This window comes from Apus apus, chromosome 11 (genome assembly GCF_020740795.1).
Source record: "Apus apus isolate bApuApu2 chromosome 11, bApuApu2.pri.cur, whole genome shotgun sequence".
Lineage (NCBI taxonomy): Eukaryota > Metazoa > Chordata > Aves > Apodiformes > Apodidae > Apus > Apus apus.
Window position 1 is genome coordinate 17,599,056 of NC_067292.1, and position 21,507 is coordinate 17,620,562.

Sequence of the window (21,507 nt, forward strand, 5' to 3'; positions counted from 1 at the left end):
TCATAGCACAAGTGATCCTGGCCTGACTGTTTGGACATGTGCATTTTGGGTGTTTGAGTACAGGGCTATGAAAGAATGTGAGTGACTGAAATCAGTTCTCTCTAAATGTTGTTTTACCTTTCCATAAGATGCTTTGCTGCATTTTGTAACATGTAATGCCTACACCAGGATCAATGTTGCAATCAGATTTGCAGTCAATCCTGCACTCCCAGTAGTTTGTCTTAATAGGAGGTCATTTCAAGTCAACACTTGCACGATGACTAAGCACCTGTTTTTGGCACACGCCTCTGGGTTTATTGGATGTTGTCACCTTCCCACTCACTGTAAATACACAAGGTGTGGCAACTGCCTTGAGAAGGCAAGTCTAGATTTAGACTTATCCCTTAGCTTCCTTAAGTGATTTGTTGCATTCTCTTCTTATTATTTCAGAAGGAGGAAGATGTGTCCTCCTTCTTCCATGTCAATGCCAAGCTGCCCCCATCACTGTTCTTTACTCCTGTTAATAGGCTGTGTACCTGTTCCATCAGATTCTGCCTTCACACACAGACCTTTCTGACATGTTTTTCTGAAGGAATTACACGTTGTTGAATACTGTGCAGCGAGAACAGCTTCAGTTTTGTACCCTACAGTATATATAACTTGTTGGAGTTATCAAAGAATATTTCTGAAAATTAGTAGACACCGAGGGATGTAGACACTGTGAGACAGGCACTGCAGTGCCATTGTTGCAAAGTAATCATATCAGAAATAGCTTTACCCTGAGAAGGAACTGATAACACTGGGCTCAGAAAGTGTCCACAGCAGTAGATATATGAGTGAACCAAGGAAACCTTGCCTTCTCCATCAGCACAACCACGACTGATCATGAGATGTGGTTACGCTGGTTCCAGGTACCCTTTTTCCCTGTTTAGTTTCTGCCTCTGTGGATATCTTTCTTCCTCCTCCTCCACAACCAGACACCAACCAAAGTGTACTTCAAACAGAGCACGTATCTCCTACTAACTGGCACTGCTGAAGCACAAAGGCTTATATCCCTTCTAATTTTAAATTAGTATAATTATAAGTCTACCTGTTCTTGTTATGTGTACGAAGGTCTAATGATTTTTTTTAGTATTGCCAAACGCCTGACCTCAATGATAGCCTGTACCAATTAGCTGCCACATTAGTCAGCTGTTGCCTGAAGTACAGCTATGCCCATAAGCTTCTATATCGGATGCCTGGTCCCTTGACTGTGCAATACTAAAATCCCCACCTCTGCCACGTATTCTTGCTTTTCCTCCGACCAGTCTGACCACACCACTTGTACGCTACCTACTTTCACGTGTAAGTTTTGCAGCAAACGCCCCTTACTTTTGGAAATCACCTCTGGAAATCACGATCACACCGCTGTAGATGTAGTAACGCCTGACAAACACACTCCTCCCGCAGCACGTTTCCCTCCCTGAGATTCCACGGCCAGCCGGGCCCAGAGGCCTCAGCCCGGACCTGCGGGCTGCCCTACCTGTCGGCTCTGCCTCACAGGGGCCGGGGCCTCCGGGAGGCAGGGGGAACCGCCACATTTTCAGAGGTGCCTGCGGGGCTGGGCAGGGGGCGGTCGCCCGGCAGCTCGGGCTCTCCGCGCTCGGCTGGTGCGGCCTGCGGGGCGGGCCGTGCGGGGCGGGCCGTGCGGGGCGGGTCCTTTTCTGTCCGGGCCGGGCGGCGGGCCCGCACTCCGGTGGCGGCAGCCCCGGCGGAGCGACGCGTCCGGCCCCGGGGTTATGCGCTGGGGTGATGGTCCGGCCGAGCGGTGCGAGGCTTCTCCCGCGCACGGGAGGGAGCCCCCTCCTCAGCCTTCTGCTCTTCTTGCTGCTCCTCTGTCCCAGCGGCGGGTGCCTGCGGCGCAGCCGGTCCGTGGGGCCGCCCGTGGTGCTAGGTAAGAACCGGGGGGACCCCACGGGGCGTACGTGGGGTGCTGAGGAATCCGGTGCAGGCCGCTGTCTCTGCTGTCGCCCCCCCGGGCGGCCCGGGACGCGACGGGCTCAGTCGCAGGGCTGCGCGCCCCGCACGGCTGCCCTTGCCCGCGGCCTCCGGGGTGTTTGGCCGAGCGACCCCGCTTGGTGAGCGCCTCGGTTGCTGTGGGTATCGGGGGCGCCGGTGCTGGGCACGGAGGTTCTTGGCATTGACTCGGTCCCGGCTCTGGCTCGGCTGCAAGAGCTAAAATGACAGGCCCGGGTAGGGGGGGCACAGGCGTGCTGTGGGGTTGGCTGCAGCTGTCAGCAGGTGTGGCAACACCGAGGCTCGTCTGAAGACGTTCTTAGCTCATTAACTAAAACCAGACCCTCGCTTCTCAAGTTTTTACTCTACACGACCCTTTCATAAAAGAGGTTGTCATCAGAAGTGGAAGGAGGAGTGACTGGGTGTTACAGCAGTCAGACTGTGAGTACTTGGTATTGATTACTGGCCTGTGGTTTCACCTGTTAATACAAAACAGTGTGTAACAGGTAAGTAGAAAGTATTAATGTAATGGTTACTAAGTAATGTTTGTTAGATGCTTTTTGGATCCAATGATAAGACTCGAGAATAATATTTGTCTTAGTAACTTGTCCACTGAAATTGTAATTATTAAGATTTCCTCTACGTGAACCAAATGCGTTTGGTGATATTAATGTCAGTAGCTAGTCCTGTCAATGTGTTCAGTATGCTGTGTGTTCTTACTAGGCAACTAACCCTAATGATAAAGGGGGAAGAAAAAGTAACCAAGTGGGAAAAATACTGGGAAAAAGATAATAATTGGCACATCATTCAGTTTAAGCTCCATTTGTTTGTAATAATGTAGGCTCTGCTGTTGACTTTACTACTACTGCTGTTAGAAGCTTCTGACATCAAAGGGCTAATGCGAAACAAGAACTTCTAAGATGCTGTGTATCTTGGAACCACCAGGTACCAATTCAGAGTTCTTAGCGGATGGCTAAACTAGCTGAGAGGATGTAGATGTTGAAGAAGAAACTGAAAAAGATGCTTTAGGAGGCTGGAGTTAAAATATGAGCAAAAGTTCTTTGAGTTCTGTCTGTGGAGTTTAGAAGCAATCTTTTATCCCATCTCTCTTCTCTGTAATGCTGGGCTTTAGCAATAAACTTTGGCACTTGCTCCAGTGCAAACTTTTTGATGACAAAGGTGATAGTGTGTAAGTTGCTGGTCCAATATTCAACTGCAGCTTTGAAGGAATCAAAAAAGATGGAAAAGCAATTGGGATAAAAGGGCAGTGATTACAGAAGCATGGAGTTACTACTGATGGACCTACTGTAAGTATATGTGTACCCTAAGGATGCTTTTAAAAACTATGGCTGGTCTACATTTTGTTTTCCTATTTCTGGTAAATACTGTGTGGCTTAGCCCACATTTGTCAGCAGGTGGTTTAAAAAACAGATTTCCTTGCTGTTAGGGTGAGTTTTCATCAAACACTACAGAACTTGCATCACTTGCTATTCCACTCAGTGTCTGCTTCTTAAAGTGTGCTGTTTTCTGCTGCCCAGTCCTGACCTGTCCAAGAAGTGAAGATTCAGTGGGTTTTAAACAATTTTTCTGGGTTGTCTATATGTTTGAGACAGTAGGTGCTCTTAGGGGATGATTTATTTTAACTTCCTTTTGTAAAATCCCATGTTTTTTTGATGTGTAGAAGCGACTGTCACTGTAAACAGTAACACCTGCACTAAGAACTTAGCTTCCATTAGATGTGACATGGGCAGTGAAGGTCAAACAAATAGAGGAGAGGAGGGAGTGACTTTCGGTCACTCACTGGTTCTGTATGAAATGTTCTCATCTTGGTTCTAGTTAACTTTTTATGACCTTTTCTTCACCCTTCTTGCGTATGTGGACATGTTAACATAAGCTTTTCAGGAATTACCGTGATGAGGATGGTAGAAGGGTTTAGAAGAATCACTTAGGGAGGCATTCTAAGTGCTGGCTTAACACAGATGTTTGGGAGAGGGAAGAAAAACAGTTTGCACTGGAGACTGAGGGGTGTATGCAAGGCTGCGTTATACAGGCCTGTCCAAGCCTGAGCTGGCTTTGGGTCCATACAAAAAGGGGATATGGATCCTCCTGGTTTGTCAGGCTGGCATCTAGACCCTTATTTCCTCACGTGTTCAGTTTTGAAATATGTTTTGTAGTAAAAGTGGTCTCATGATCTAAGCATTCTTGGTCTGTTTGCAAGTTAAAACCCTTAAGTAGAAAGGGGAATTAACAAGTTTGGTCTTTTCTGTGCATGGCAATTTGTCAATGTTAAGGAATAAAGAAAGAAAGAATGCTGTTTAAGGGAATGTTGTCCATCTCATGATAATTTCATAAATATTTTAGATCAGTGATATGGTCACAAGACCCAGTATAACTTGTTCTAAGGTTTTTGGAGTAATGACCCCACTTGCAGTTGCAACCTGTGCCTACCCAAGTAACGGCAGAGGAAGCAGAACAGTAGTTTGCAAATCTGGCATATTGCTTAGATATGAGTAACTTTGTTCTGCTCCCCAGGTACTAACAAAAATACTGCTTTTAGGAATCTCAAATCTGAAAACAGATGGGCTGCTTGACTATAACGTTATATTGACTGTAGTTTTGCTGGCAACAGCTCTCAGGTGTGTAGAGCCCCCTAACTGGCTCAGGTGAAGTGTGGTTCTGTGGAACAGCTGAGCCAATCTAACAGCTCCTAAGTGCTCCCCCAGCTTTCCTTGTGCCTACCTATTGGTCACTTTGTGGAGTCATTTGTCTTGCTAAAGCATGAGAAAGCTACCTTGTTAAGGAAGAAGTGACTAATTTTGTAGTTGAATTAATTTAATGCTGGAGCTGGCACAAGGAATGTGGAGAGTGGCACCACTCCATCGGATTAGGTTATTTTTTTTAAGCTGTTGTGTGCATCATCCATTGGTGCCTTAGTAGCAGGAGCTACTGTGCCTGAAGATGATGTTTGTACATGACCAGGGACCAAACTGACATGAATAGTAATTGACAGCAATATGCTTCAATGCATTTGCTTGGTTTTCCCCGAGATTTAAATAACAAAGCATCAAAAGGTATTATTAAAATAGTGGCACGAGAGAAGAAACATTAGCAAAAATCAAACCTTTACTTGCAGTCCTGCCTAAAGGCTTGATATCAAAGACACAATGCTTATTAAAATGTAAGGTGTTTGTCTTGAATTTCCTCTCTCAGTTGTTTTTGGGGAAAAGGAGGCTACTTAAGATAATGAATTGCTTTCATGCCTGTTTTAAGAGTTTTCTATTAAACCAGGACAATATATTAATACAGCAAAATCTCCTTTAAGAATCAGGACAACCTAATGAATACCTCTGCTCTACTGACAAAACTTAGTAAATATATCTTCTTTTTTTTTTTTTTTCTGTGCAAGTACTTCTGGATATCTGCTTCATGTTTACATGCAGTTGTAATATTTTTGCAATTCTCTTATCAGTTTGGTTATATATTCATCATGCTTGTCTTCTAATACACTAAGCAGCTTCTTTATTTTTGTGGCTATTCTTCCTCCTTCATTTTCTCATATAGTCCTGTGGATAATCACTATGTACTATCTCACATCTTATCAATTTTGGGAGCTGATAACCTGTCTTTATAAGATCAGCAGCAAATTCACTGAACTCTTTACCTTTTAGAGCTGACTCAACACAATTAGTATATCAATGTTCTGATACCTTCTGCAAACAATTGTTAGGTACCTGGCTAAAGTCTTCTAGAAAGATACCTAAATGAATTTTGTTAATAATTGATTTGCATGCAAAAGAGGTTTGTCTGAATTCCTGCTGACTGCTAATTGTCGTGTATGTATTTGTATGGTCAGCTGGCTGGATGTCAGGAGTGATTTAAATGTTTATGCCTCATGTGATCTGAGGTATCTGGGAGTATCATGTGAGATGTTGTTTGCTTTCTTGTTCCTAATTTTAAACATGAGCCTTTTCTGTCACAGTCTGTCGTTGAGTCTGAGCTGCTTTGAGATATTCTCCTTAGAGAACTGTGGTCAGAGTTTAAAATTAATTTTCCAGGGAACTTGGTTGCTTTTAAAGGAAGGCTAATTGATAGAAGCAAAAGGATGAGTTATTTGCAGAAATGTTACCAGTAAAAAAGCTGTGATAGCTGATACATAGCCAAAGGCATTTGCGTTTCAGGTAAAAGTAGCAATTGGTTGTCTGTTTGCCCCACAAGCAATAGCACTTTCCTCCACCCCCTGTGTTTATGTAGGTGTTACCTTTTCCTTTTTCCAAATGAAATTTAAAATCCCAATATTGGTCATCTTTGTTGTGTGCTCTGTTCTCTATTTTCTGAGTAGTATTAAGGCAAGTCACTCTCCAGGGTGCATTTTGCTTGCTGTCTTCTGCTGGGAACTGTGAATCTGTCATCAAGACAAGGATAGTGATGGGCAGGAGCTTCAGTGAATCCTAAAGCTAGTTATTGTAGTTGCCAGACTTGGAAAAGTCTGTAGCCTCTTTTAAACAATGAAATATATTTTTAAAATGTGCTTTCTGTAAATTTTAATCAAATGAGAACCCATCCCAGAAGATCTACTAGTTTTGTCAGGGCAGTTGAGACCAAAAATTCAGCCAAGTATACTATAGTACTGGAAGTGAATTGGGCTCATCTATGTTAGAAATGAGCTCTGCTGGGATTACCATCCTTGTGAAAAATGAGAAACTGCTAGAAGTGCTACCTCATCAAATTTGAGGGAAACACTTTTTTTGCTGAATATGAAATCTCAGTTATTTTTCCAAATATCACACTTCTGAAGTCAACACATGAATTGCACAACCTGCAAATGAGGAAAGCAAAGGGTACTGCTTGAGGTCTCTTCCTGGACATCCAGCTTTAACAAGTCCTGATGTATTTTGCGGAACTTCACTTGCCAGTTATTTTGTACATTTATGGGGTCAGTCTGTTGGCTTTAAAAAGTAAGAGTTTTCTATAATGTTTCCAGTAAAAAGGTTTAGAAATGACAGATATTAGTAGGTGAGAGGATGAGGAGAAAAGTTACTTGCAGATAATTACATTTAAAAAATCACTTGCATCTGTCACAGATGCTTTCTCTGTGTGGTCTGAAAGCAAAGGGAATTGTATTTTTCTGCTGCTTTCAAACACCATAGCAGAAAATTCAATAAGGTATGTCCTTATCCTACAGAATTAATCTTCAGTGTGGTCTTCTTAACCTGTTACTTATCATAAAGCCACTGAACAGGCCTCCAGCAGCCAAAATGTAAATCATTAACCCTTAAATTGTGTTGGGTGAGGACTGAAGATCTTGCATGTTTTTTTCCATAATCTGAAAAAAATAAAAATCTGCTTTTTGTTCCCTGTAGCTTAATCATGAACTTTCTTCAGCTTGCAGAACATACTTCAGAAAATAAAACATGAGTTGTGAATTGGTGATTAGCAGTTTGACTGTTAAAATGGAAATGTAAACCTGAAAAACATTTTTGTTAATCCCTGCTTTATAAAGAACTGGGCATCACGCTTGTACAGGAGACTTATTTAGCTGCAGTACTTATCTTGGCACAGGTGGAACTTGCCCCTTATCTTTTGTTTAGAATTAAATAAATTTTCACTTTTCAACTTGTTCTTTGTCATCCCTTGGGTAGAAATCAGGATGTAATGCTTCTCATCTTCTGCTCTGAATTGGACATAGAAGCATAGTCTCTGTCCTCAAGACGGCTGAGGATGAAATACCTTAACCAAATTAAACTTGCAGTTAATCTAAGATCACCTAATTATGAAGTCCAAGTGAGACTTTGTACAGTTTCCTGCTTTCAGTACTCTTGTTGATAACTGTATCTTGATTATAATCTTAGACGTCTTCAGTTGTGAATCTTCCTTCTCTGAGCAGGAGTGCTGCTTTGAGTGCTGTTTAGAAAACTCAGCAAGGTCTTAAAAACTCTGATACTCTGCGGGTTTGCCTTAAGGTTTTAAAGGTATTTTTGCTGGAATAACTTTTTTTTACCCAAGGAAATGAGATTCCAGGATAGAACGGAATGTCACTCTTCTATTTTGTTTTGCATTGAAACTGAAGACAAAATGAACCTGTTCTGTTCTTGGCAGGTCTGCTGCTGAAACTGGCCTGCCATGAATGATTTATATAAATAGAATTATGTTCTGTTCCTTTTCTAATTAAGAACACTGAGATAGCATAGGCACGAGACTGTGGAACAACTTGTAGCTTTATAGTTCTATAAGCACTAACTAAAAGGTATTTTGTGAGGTTACAAGACTGAACTTCAGTAAACTCTTTTTAGGGTGTGATGCAATACTATAATCTCTCTTACTATGCTTTCCAGTATATCTGAGTCCTTGAAATACCACCTAAAATAAACTGTGGTCAGCTACTGTGGGTTTTTTTGTTTTTTTTTAATGCTTCACTTAAGACTACAGAAATAAACCAACTAAAAATCGAATGAGAAAGTAGGGGTAGTTAACAGAGAAATCCCATGGTATCTCTTTTATAGTGGGACATAACCTGCAGTGGTTGAAACCTGTCCACGGGAGGTTGTCTAGGTCTATATTTAGTCTGAAATTCTGTCCTTTTTCAGTTCTGCAATAAGTGACATCTGCTGCCATCTTATCTGGCTCTCCAGTTAAATTAGTTTCACTAAAATCTTATTCTTTAATACAGAATTCTGTACTTAGCCATGGTATAAGTTCCATTGAACTTAAACTGTTTTGATTAAATAATTTACTGAAGTGGGTAAGAAATGCAACTAAATGGGTAGGTCTGCTTTGAAAAACTTCAAAATTAAACATTGACAGGTAAATAGGATGTAGTTACGCACACCTAAAAAAGGTAGGGACATGTGGAGCAGAAGGGGGGGGGAGCCCTTAAGAAGTGCCTAACTCTTAATTTTTTCTAACACAGAGGAACTTTTCAGGTACTGAATTATTTTTTACTTTCTGGTTGTTGAGAAAAAAAATATTCAACATGACCAATGTAAGAAACTTCTCTGAAAATGTACTGCTGAAAATTGAAATGGCATTTTTTTAAGCTTAGTTCTAATTTAGAAATAATATTCCTGTCTCAATCTAGTGTTGAAAATAAAGATACATAAAACTTCATCAAAGGAATACTGGCATTTAGTATATGCTTTAAGAACAGTGCACTTCAGAGAAAGTACAAATACAAGACCCTTCCCTCCAGTATTACTGATGTAATATATATATAAATAAACACATCAAAACTGTTGGTGCATCCAAACCTGAATAGAAAAGATATGAAACTGGATTATTATGCTAGCCAATTAAATCTTGTGCAGCAAAAGTGTGGTCAGAGGTGGAGAAGATAAAATACAAACTGAGCTGGTTTTACTTTTCATGGGGTTTTTTGTAGATGAAACTGTTAGTTTGTAGGCAACTGTTTTGAAGAGAACAAAGACATGCAGGTGTAGTTGTAATACATCAAAGAAAAAATTGTTTCAGAAAGATTCAGTTTTGCACTTTAAAACACAGATAATTTTGATAATGTCAGAGACCATCTGTCTCTCCATGTACATGGCCTAACATGACCTGTTCCTATATAGTCTGCTCTTTGAAGTTATGAACTGTTGAACTGGAATGATTCTGCATGGTGGCTCCCCAGCTAGTGATTTTTTTTAAGAAATGAATCACTTTCAGTTGAAACTGTGCATGCAGTGCTTTGTTTTTGTGTAATGTTTTTTAATCCAGTTACAAAACTTAACAGTATCTCTAGATGGAGTGATACTGTCTGAGGGCTACAGTATTAAGATGTGTATATTATAATGTAAAATGTTAGACACTTTAGTTTTAAGTGTCTCCTTTTTATATCTTTCAGTTCCAGGGGACTTAGGTAATCAGTTGGAAGCCAAGTTAGATAAGCCATCAGTAGTGCACTATCTCTGCTCTAAGAAGACAGACAGTTATTTTACACTCTGGCTGAATTTAGAGTTGCTTCTGCCTGTCATCATTGACTGCTGGATTGATAATATCAGGTAAGACCAGAAATGTTGCTCTTCAAAGCAATTGCCTTTCCTTAGACTGCTTTGTACAGAATGGCCACCTTCAACTTTCTTCTCTGATTCAAGATGAATGACAGAAATTACTTGGCATTCTGCTAGGTGAAGTAATAGGATGAATTGGGGAATGTGGCTCTGTTGAATCTGAGGTAGCTGTTCATCACTGATAAAAAGCAGAGCTTCTCTTACTTTCTTCCACCTTCTCTCTTACCAGTTACCCAGTGTTGGCTTGGACGTTTATCAGACAGTTCTGTAGGCTTATCTAAGGCAGAACACTTTCTGCTTTTTTGATGAGTTAATTAAGTTTTGATGAGGCAAGGAGGTACATTGGGCAGGAGGATCACTGAGAGCAGCCTCATGGGCAGCTGAGACACATGGGGTCCTTCAAGGGCAGTATGGAAGTCTCTCCCAGAATTATTTTGGTTTAAATTTACCACCTAATTTACAGCTCCCAGACCCTTTCTTTATTCAATCTGCTTTATTAAAATCATTAACTCTTGCAGGTTAGAGATTTTTTTGGTGTGTCAAGATTTGAGTATCAGCTCAGGTTCTAAGACTCCATCTAGGGGTAAAAACTTGCATTCATGTAAGGCAATTGTATGGATACAGTATTAAAAACAAACAAATCCCCAACAACAATAAGAAAAACCCCAAAGAAGCCCTGACCCAATGCTCCAGATAGCTCAAATTGATTTGTTAAGTACCTACAAAACACTCAGTACCTCTGTTTCCTGAGGTACCAGTTGTTATCAGTCAAGAAATACCAAGTGCTCTCTAATGCTGGTATCGGTGTTCAAGTGAAACAGAAATGAATTATTTTTATCTAGGATAATTTTTCTGATATTTGATTTTACAGGTTTCTTTATCTTCTACTACCACATTCTTCAAGTTTTCTCCATTATGTGGCTTGATGCCAAGTGGAATGGTACAGAACTATATAAAGTAGCTTATATTGTAAAGTTAAAGTTCAGCTTGAAAGAGAAGATAAGGGTCAAATTCTTCATGGACAGCATTAAACTAATTAGAATGGTTTGTACTGTGTAACCTCTTAGCCATTAGAGTACTCTTATCATGCCTGCCAGGGTTTTTTTGTTTTTTTTCTTCTGGGTAATAGCACTTAAAAGTTCTTGTTGCTGCACTCAATGTAAGACCCAGTGTAGCTGAGTTGTCATGTGGTAATATGACATGTTTAATGTTTTCTTTTTTTATATATACCCCCAGGCTGGTGTATAATCGAACAAGTAAGGTTACAGAACCACCAGATGGAGTGGATATCAGAGTCCCAGGTTTTGGGCAGACATTTTCCTTGGAATTCCTTGACCCAAGTAAAAGGAGTGTTGGTATGTACAAGCTGTGTCTGAAGTGCTTTGTCACTTGAAGAATTTTTCTAGTGTCTTTACACAGCAATTACTGTAATTTCAAATTACAGTTCTGTTTAGACATAGAAAACAAGACTTAATTTTTTGTAGTAAGGTAAAACATGGGTCACTTTGCTTGGAAGTGTTTGCATTGTATTGTTTTGTCTATTGTTTGGCCTGATGGGTTGAGAAGATTCTTTATTATTGTGCCAAACTATGATTATAGTTCTCTGGGTGAAACCTGAGTAGGCACTTTGAAGACAGACACTTTTGGAAAATGAGTAGAAAATTCTGTAACTCATGCTTGACAAGCAAAACTAAAATAAAACCACTTAATTTCAGCTTCGTTCTAAGATGGTATTTGGCCTTAAGAATGGAGTTAATGGGCTTGGGAGATGTGGGGACTACACACACTGTAGTTCCCCAGCTTTTATCAGTGTCATATAGTTCTATTTTCACTGCAAAGGATTCCTGCATTCCTGTGGTTTTGAGTGGTTTTTGTTTAGTGTTTCTTCTAGAAGTCATCTTCCAGAAAACACTGAATCTGATAGGCTTTTGTGAGGAATTGTAACCTGTGGCTTAAGACTTGAGTACTAATGCACTGAGCTTCACATGTTTCATAGCATGGTTTTATTTTTCTTTTCTGTAGGGAGCAGTCCCCGGAAGGGCAGTAATGTGCTTAATGATCTTCACTAGATCACTCTTATAACTAGAACACAGCCATATTTAAAATTGCCTCTGTTCACTTCAGGGACTATATGCTAAGCTTTCAAGATTAACAAGTGAGGTTCTGCTCAAAACTTAAATATTTCTGTGATATTGAGTAGGAAGTTCTAACACTTAATTTTTCAAACTGTTACTAGATGCATTTACTTGTAGTAATACATCCTATGTGTCAAAGTTCATAATATGTAACACCTTTCAATATACAGCCAGTCTGCAAATGTTTCCCTATGTATTAACTCTGAGGTGTCTTCTTTACAGTTAAAGGATAAGACACATTTTTGCTGAGGTCTGTTCTGTGTACGTCACGTTTGCTGCCACACTTGTATGATAGGTCAGCCAACTAGTAAGAAACTCAATAATGGTATTTGTTCACTCTTGGGGGAGAGAGAACAACTTGTTTTCTTTAATATGCAGTATCCTAGATTGTCAAAGACTTAAGGCTACAATTTTAACGTTTATATATATGGTATCAGAAATAATGCTAATAATAGAAACTAATAATAATATATAATATTTTTATTAATAATAATATTATGGCTGCTTTTGATACTTAACTCGTCACTATTCTGTTTCTCTCCTATGTCTCCAGGCAGTTACTTTTATATGCTGGTGCAGAGTTTAGTAGATTGGGGCTACAAACGTGATGAAGATGTAAGAGGAGCACCTTACGACTGGCGAAAGGCACCAAGTAAATAATACTTGAACAGAATTTTTACTCTCCTAGCCAGCAGTGATATTCTGGATCCCCTCTCCCATCCCATCTGCATTATACTTAAAACCTTAATTCTGACTAGTTCTTGAGTATCCTGGACCCAGATGAATGTTCTGTGGTGTGGCTTCTTTTTCTGCTTCTTGCTTAAGGCATGCTTAAAAACAAAACAACAGGAACCCCACACCAGTAAAACACATCCCCACAAAAGCACTCACCCCTCTTAATACTGGAATTTCTAAGCTCTGCACTACTAATTAATGCCACAGACAGTTTCAAAAAGTAACCTTTTAAATAATTGTGTTGAAGTTCAGCATTCACAAGAGTTATAACTGCAGTCCTGTGCATCTTCACTTTAGATGAGAATCGAGACTATTTTGTGGCCCTTCGCAAGATGATAGAGTTGATGTATGAGCAGTATGGAAGTCCTGTCGTCTTGATAGCCCACAGTATGGGCAATATGTACACCCTCTACTTCCTCAACCATCAGAGTCAGGATTGGAAAGACAAGTACATAAAGGATTTTGTGTCATTAGGTGCTCCTTGGGGAGGAGTGGCTAAAACTCTCCGTGTGCTGGCTTCAGGTAGGTAACTTGAAAGTTTGCAATGTATTTTGTTAGTAGTGCAACAAAATTACTAATTAGACTAACTCTAGGACTGGAGGATGAGAGTGTTTAAGGTACTATGAAGATAAACATAATTTTTCATAAAGTGATGGCAACTTGATGTTTCAAACCTTGTGACCAGACTGTCATTCTTTATGTTTATGGGAGTGAGTGAAGCTTTTTTTATATCTCTTAACCAGGAGCTGTTTCCCCTCCTGATCTCTCTTAACCTCTTTCCAGCAGATTGTTGTATCATCTGCTGTTTGGCCTGGTCTCCTCTTTCTTTCACTTCTACCTCCAGCCTGATTGTGCTCTGTGCAGTACTGTGAACCTCACAAGGACTCCAGAGCATCCAGTTGTTTCCTTTGATTAAAGATCACACAGCTGCTTGTGGTTACCATTAAGGAAAACCTATAGACATGGTGGTGAAGTGGTGCCCACGATACAAATGCCTGTTGAAAGTGATAACACTACAGAAAAGTGCTTTTTTTGAGATCTAGGGTTTGGCATACTGAATATGTCTGAGACTAAAAACAAATAATTCAGAAGCATAATGTGTGACTCATGGAAAAAGTTCACTTACCCCACCTGTGTGATACTGTAATTATTTAATGTCCTTTGGGATTTAGTTCATTATGTTTCTGGGTTGGGTTTTTTAACTTGTTTCTGACTTGTTAACTTTGGATATCATTATTTTCTTCCTAAACAAAGCTGACATCAGAAACTTCACTTCATCAAAATGCAGAACACAGCAAGTGCCAGCTGTGCGTGGACTAATCAAAGAATGCTTTGCTTAGCAAAGACATCTGATTCTGCACAGCTCAGTTACTAATTAGAAAACTTAAATTGGACGTTTGTATTGAGTAATGTATTGTTAAATCCATTGCAATGGCACTGTAAAAATTGATTTTACATTTCCCACAGGCTTTTTTCTGACAAATTTGCATGCTACAGAAATGGCAGGAAGTGAGCAATGTTAATATCACCTTAATAAAATTCCACATAATTATATGAAACTCCATAGTCCTAGCTTTCTCTTTGATTAAACTTTTGTGCTTCATATGTTTATCCTTTTGGATGCATCTCATCCAAGTGGCTAGCTATACAAATGAGTAATGACTAGTTAAATTTCTACTAAGTATAGTTATCATTTAATCTGTACACCTGTTCTACAAAATTCCATGTGCTAGAGCAGAAAGCTTAAAAATTGTGCAGTAAAATTAAATGGGCAGAAAATAATATTAGAATGAACATTTTTATGCTAGTTCTGTCTCAAATACATCGCCACTATCAGGCATTAACACTTGAATTCCACTAGTCTATTAAAATTTATAAAATTGAAATTATCAAGGTGTTAGGATGTAGAAGAGTAGTTGCTTTAAAGAAAAATACTGCATTGCTGCAGGAAGGGCAAGGCAAGCTAGGAATGCATTGACTCTGCTCCCATTCCTGTTTGTGATATGGCCAGGAACTTCATGTCAGATTCCCGGTTGTTATGAAACTGGTAAAACAGTACAGAAGTGGAGTTATTCCCTGTAGATCTTCTGTGATACTTTCTGCTACTTATGTGCTTTGCAGGATTAACACATGTATCATTTTATTTCCAGTGTCAATAAAATTAGCATGTTTTTCCCACTACAGGAAGCAAAGACACAAAATTCACTGTGGTGGTGAATTTTTGTCAGCTTGAGGTGCCAGCAGTGTCTTCCTTAGACCTAATATTTTGAACACTAATGTAAATGAGTATTGTGCTTGCTGACCTAAGCGTGATCTTGGCCACACAGTTCTTGTGCAGTTGAGAGAAAAGTAAAGGGTTTGATAAGCATTTTGTAACAGTTCTGTAAGAGAAGGCTGAAATAGCTAGGTTCTGTGTTTGATTATTCTACTGGAAATAAATCTTGTACACATTCCTTTCATTGTTCAACTCAGAACTTGAGGTTTCTTTGCTGAAAACTGCCAAATAGTATTCAGTAGCTTAGTGGAGAGTGTGAACAGTCAAGTATTGACACCACACAGTAACATGAAACACATTTTTTAGGACTTTTATGATTATTTTGAGTTACTTTTTATTTGTTTCAATGTTATACTAGCAGTGTCTCCCTCTAATCCTATTTAGGTCTCCTTGCTGAAGCAACAGTGCCACCTTACGGAATGGGAAAATATACTTTGGTGCTATTTCAGGAATAGTTGTTTTGGTTTCAATATATCAATTTTTGTGGTGTGATTGACCTGCAGTACTACATGCTGTAACCACCTAAACCTAATAATAGAAAATCTGATTCAAGTGACAAAAGAATTGAGGTGTGCCGGCCACTGTGGTAGTGGAAAATAGGTTTGATCAGACAGTCATTGTGAAAATAAACTCTCGTCTGTCTCAGGGTTTTTAAAAAGTGTTTCTAGTAATCATTTTATCTGTCACTTATTAAGCAGCTTTTAATTTTGTGAAGATGTATGAACAATGGTTAAAATCCAAAGAAAAATGTGTATAAATTTTAATTTAGTCATGTGGTAGGTCAAGCCATCTTTGGAACAAACTGCTAAGAAAACAACGGACTTGATGTCTAAACAATGAAATGTTTTGGTCAAACACTAGTTCTGTAATAAGAGTAAGTCCAAATTTAATAAAATGTAACAAGTTAGTGGTTTTTTGGGTATTGGATAATTTCTTTGTAATAAGGTCTAGCTTTCTAGAGTTCTGTTATATTAAGAAAATATAATGGGTTGGAAAAGCTTGGCTGGCTGAAAACACTTCCCTAAGCCATAGTAGTTATTAACTGGTCTTTCAACAATTCTTGGCTTTGTCTGCCCCCCACCCTGGCAAAGATATAGTTTAGGTCACCAGAGCTGCTAGAAAATATTAGTGCTACATTAGAGAGAATCTGTGTCCTGAGCAATGCAAGTATTTGTGTAGTCTTGACTTCCTGACTGGAAAGGAAGCTGCTGATATTGGTGATTTCCCATGGTTCCCACAAAAAGCTAACAAGCTCTAACTCTTCTTTTGCCAAAGTACAGAAGTCTGTACATGTGGAAACTGAGTCATTGAGTGCAGCATTCTTACTTGATAGCATAAGCAAAGACAGTAATACTTGTTTTGCTTCTGTTTCCTTTTATAACAAGTTCTTTTGAGGTAACTAAGAGTCTGCCACTTTATTTCAATTGTAAGACATTTTTGGGTAGGTTTCATTATGAAGGGAGTGTGTAACCTGGTAAAACACCATGCCAAATGGTAAATAAAACAGTAATTTCTGTAGCTATCCTGAATGAAATACTGCTGCTCTGCTTGTTTTGAATGTGCAGAAGTTAAATATTTTAAGCCTATAAAGTCTCTTCATGAGTTCTTATGCATGTGGATAGTAGTATTTATTCCTTCAGCAAAAACATGATCCAGGTACCAGACTTAGTGTAAAACACATTTCCAGAAGGGAATCTAAGACAGCTTTTAGATGGTATAAATGCCTAATAAAAGCTGATTTCTTACTTGGCTAATAAAGGAGAAAATATTTCCTACAAAAAAAGATAATATTGGAAAGGCAGCAGTGTTCTTGGCTTGTTAGTCATTTAGTCATCAGCTTGCATTTAATCTTGAGTTATTGAAAGTTAGTTTTTGGAACTTAATTATAAAAAAAATCATAAATGAGGAAAAACTTCTCAAATTGTCACTGTAAGCAGAGAAAAGAAACTTTTTATTCCAGGTAGCACTGTGAGTGATGACAATTGCTGCTAGCTGATGTTCAGGCATTGCTTTTTGTGTAATTAAATTCCACTTTTTTTATAAGGTGACAACAACAGAATACCTGTTATCAGCTCACTCAAGATTAGAGACCAGCAGAGATCAGCAGTTTCCACAAATTGGATGCTCCCCTACAACTACACGTGGCCTCCAGATAAGGTCTTTGTGAGCACCCCCACAGCTAACTATACTCTTCGGGATTACAGAAAATTCTACAGGGACATCAATTTTGAGGATGGCTGGCTCATGAGGCAAGACACTGAGCACCTGGTCTACCAGATGGCACCACCTGGTGTACGCATACACTGTCTTTATGGCACTGGAGTGGAAACACCTGATTCCTTCCATTATGAAAGTTTTCCTGACAGAGAACCCAAGATTCTGTACAGCGATGGGGACGGTACAGTAAACTTGCAGAGTGCCTTGCAATGTCAGAAGTGGGTGGACAAGCAAAAACAGGAAGTGGTGATATTTGAGCTTTCAGGAAATGAACATATTCAAATGCTATCCAATGATACTACTATCTCCTATGTGAAAAAGCTGCTTTTTGATTTGTGATCTCTTGTGTTGACAGTTATTTTCCTCACCTGTGATGCCTTCCCTTACATGTGGCAAAATGCCTTTTAATCCCTTGATATTTAGATATTGAAATTATTTATTTTGTGGTTTTTTTAAGGCTGTGTTCAAGAAGTTGTTTGGTGTCCTTAATGATTGTTTGTCTCTAATTTGTGTTTATGATGCTTCATGTTGTTTTCACATTTTGCAAATTTGGTCAAATATGCACTTTGGTGCCTCTGGTGTTGTGTCCAATGTTCATATAGTGTTTGATTTGGAGATTGTGCAGTGCCTTGCACATCTTACATAGAATCATAGATACCTGAGTTCCTTTGTGTGATCTTTGCAGGGTTTGGAGTTGAGGGTTAGGAAGGATTGCAGTTTCAAATGCCCATAAAACAAGGGAATGATACTAATTTGGGAAGCACAGTAAACTTTTGAAAGGGTCTTGTATATTCTGATTCACAGTTCCCAGTACCTTTGTTTGTAAATGTGTATATCTACTAGGTAAGATAGGGAAGGGATCTGCCTGGTACTGTACTGCCTTTTGACAATGACTATCCAGCCTTTCTTTCATTGCAGTTTTTGGGAAAAAGACGTGTGAATTGCTAAAAGCTTCTTGTTAGTTACTTTTTTTTTTTAAGGAAGAAATTGTTTGGTCATCTACTTCTAGACCCTGATTACATATAGTCTGGAGTCTGAGGAATTCTCACCTTGTGCTTTAGTTATCAGTGAGGGAAAGAGGCCAAACAGTGGTTGGTGCTTGCAATAACTGTAGCTGTGTGGAGCAGCACATAAATTAAAGCTAACTCAATTGCATACTGGCAAACAATCTATATAGTGCAGAATTGCATTTCTGGGTGAAAAACTAACTGCTGTAGTGGAAATGATAATGTATGGTGGGCATTAACTCAAAAAGAAAAGTGAACTTCCTGAAATGGTGTGGCAAATGGAATCTAGCATAATAACAGTGTGAAGTACAAACCTTGTTCTCAGTCAGATACTTATGCTGTGATCCAGTTACTGACCAAGCAGTGATTGGATCAACAGTTAAAAAACTGTACATTTCAAGACTGAAATTCACTTCCATAGATTACAAGTTTCATTCTTGCTGTTTCAAGAAGTTAAGATACACTGTTCCTTAAATGTTTATATAAATTGCTCCATTAATTTCCTACAGTATGGTTTTTACTCCATGTTGAAAAGAATTCAGCTGTGATTGGCACAGAAAATACAGCCTAAAGGCCATCTTATTTACAACCTTGATTACAGAAGTGCTGTTGGAGAAATAGTTTCGCTTGAAGATTCTCTTTTGCTTGCTTTAATAAAACCAGTCACCCAGTTAGACTGCACTTAGTTTTCTGAAAACAGAATTTCAAAAATGCTTTCAAAATGCTAGGTCCTCCAAGAAAAAATGTTTTAAGAGTTTTAGAAACTCATCAGAACTACTGAGGAGGCATTACTTAAGAAACTGAAGTTGTCTAAAGGGTAAAGTCTAAAGTTGTCTAAAGGGTTGTCTAAAGTTTTAAACTATTCTAGCAGCATGTATAAAATGTTTGCTGCCATGAAATGCATTAAGATCTGTTGAGCTGTTACTGTAGAATGCAAGCATTTGGCACAGGAAGGAGGTTTAAGGCTTTGAGTTTTAATTCAGAAATGACTTGCAAATCCAAAAGGACTTGAACTAGGATCATGGATAAGCTAAATACCTTCCTAGCTTTTAACTTCCTTACGTAGCTTAATTTTCCCCCTGCGTTTTCCCTGTTACTTTAGTTGAGGGAGAGGGCACATAATACTGATTTAAAAAAAATACAGTGTTCATCTTGTCATCAGTTGCCCAGGAACCTATCGTTCAGCACCAATATTGCCTAGACTTCTGCAGAGTAAGTACTGAGTTGTCCCAAATAATTAGTAACTGTTAAAACAAAAAGCAACAACAAAAATCCCCACAAAAAAGTCCTTTAGCCAAGTGTTCTATTTTATGCAGGGCCATCCACTGGATAAGCTTCAAGTTTGTGTTCCAAGACTTCTCAAGGTTAAAGCTCTTCCTGTGGTCTGACTCAAATTTTTTAATAAATTGCCATGTTACTGGTTTACAACAGAAAAAAATTAGAGAAAACAGTTTATCAAAATCTGTCTTTCTTGCTCAAGTAGAATGCCTGTTAATAAGCACTGGAATAAGCAGAGCTGGAGGCTGTGCTACAGACTACCATCATGGACATCAAGGGCTGAAAAAATGAGAAAAGAACATAAGTAAATAGTTCTTAACCCAATCTGGAGAAAGTTTCTAAGCTTTATTTTAATTGGTTAATTAATTGGTTGCATTTTTGGTCTCATACCAAGAGTTTAACTTCAGGATTTTTTGTGATTATGTGATACATGTTTCTGAAAGATGCTTTTAAAAATGTTTTCCTTTACTACTCATTCAAAGAGTACATTTTGTGTCCCAAAAAACCCCATAAAAATATTTTCTAATTTTGGCAGCCTAGCACTGTTTCTGAGATCAGTTGACTGTCTCTTTTATCCTAAAGATTTGTAAATCAGCATTCCATTAGTAGACAAGCCCTAGAGTGTGTCTCATCTAAAGAAACTTGTGTTACTTGGTAAAGGGAAGCTGCAAGTTTTTCAGGGCTTTTTTTATTTTGATTTTATATAGTTAGTCACTATTAATCTTTGTTGTGCAAGAATGTGTGTACCTGAGTCTTAAGCACTGTGTTGGAGCAAGCATAGTGCTCCTGGTGAGGTTTTGATTGGATCTGATGGGTTCTGCAGGCTATAGTTTCATTTTATGTCTAGAACTTATGATTATTTTTTTACCAAATCGCCTTCAGCCCTTTAATTTTCAGTTTTCAGCATATTGAGAAGTGCTTACTTGCTGTGGCGTGTTCCTCTACAAGGCAAGAGTATTTAGCATTACTGTAACAGGCCTGCTAGAGCCATGTGCACTTGAGCATTCTAGATAATTGTGGAGGGAGAGGTCTGAGGAAATAAATCTTTAAGGAGAGCAGAATGTGGCACTTTCTTAAGAGGAGTAACTCAGGTGCTTTTCCACACTGCATAGGTGAAATGTTTTAATTTACTGACTATATCTTTGTTATACCTAACACACATCAATCATCTCTCTTGGTTTTATTCTTTCAGGATATTTTCAGAAACCAAAAATAGTCTTGAGGACCAAATGTGTTTCTTTTTGACAAAACACATAGAAAATGCTGAAGCTTTCACTGTCACTGTAATACTTCTGAAGAGGTTCAGAGTCACTGTGTGATTCTGTTTAAGAACAGAAGGCTTCAATAACTAGCAATAAATGCAAAGGACTTGCAGACCAAAGGAAGGAATGTTTGGTATTAAGGTAGTACTTGGAGCACAGTGTGTTCAAGGCCCTCTTAAATTCAGGGAATGTTTGGCAATGATTTTGCTGCTCTACACTTAACAGTATTTTGTACGGAACATATTCTGAGACCTAGCATTTTATATGCTCTTTTTGTGTATGAATGTGTTCAACAGATTTTGAATATTTTATTGTCAAACTTTGATAACATAATAAAGTTGATCTAATACAGCTTGTCTCCTGTTGTAAATAACGTGTTGTGTCACTGCTCAGATGGAATGCCAACTTGTTGCTGTTTTTAATCCTCATGGATTCTTGGTGTCTCATTTTCTCAGATAATTGTGGCTTGGTTGATCTTCCACATGCATGTACTGAATTGTGGTACACTTGGAGTTCTGTTAACTGTTCTTGAGTTTATGGAGACATGGAACTGAGGTTATTGAGGTTTTCTTGTTTGCTTCTTTCTTGCTCATCTGATATGAAAAAAAAGTTCTTTGGATG

General features: G+C 38.8%; 1 protein-coding gene across 1 annotated transcript; it reads left to right on the forward strand.

The window, feature by feature from the left end:
• Positions 1 to 1,701: 1,701 nt before the first annotated feature.
• On the forward strand, positions 1,702 to 21,237 carry PLA2G15 (phospholipase A2 group XV). Its single transcript, XM_051629095.1, has 6 exons — positions 1,702 to 1,912; positions 9,812 to 9,968; positions 11,214 to 11,332; positions 12,666 to 12,764; positions 13,145 to 13,369; positions 17,167 to 21,237. Exons 1-6 carry the CDS (start codon positions 1,771 to 1,773, stop codon positions 17,676 to 17,678), a joined length of 1,254 nt encoding a protein of 417 aa, XP_051485055.1. The 5' UTR covers positions 1,702 to 1,770; the 3' UTR covers positions 17,679 to 21,237.
• The last annotated feature ends 270 nt before the right edge of the window (positions 21,238 to 21,507 follow it).

Bases quoted from the DNA above. Each gene is read 5' to 3' on its own strand.
- PLA2G15 (XM_051629095.1), top strand. From the start codon at position 1,771: ATGGTCCGGCCGAGCGGTGCGAGGCTTCTCCCGCGCACGGGAGGGAGC. The intron at 1,913-9,811 runs GTAAGAACCGGG...TATATCTTTCAG, and splicing joins GGGGCCGCCCGTGGTGCTAG to TTCCAGGGGACTTAGGTAAT. The intron at 12,765-13,144 runs GTAAATAATACT...TCTTCACTTTAG, and splicing joins CGACTGGCGAAAGGCACCAA to ATGAGAATCGAGACTATTTT.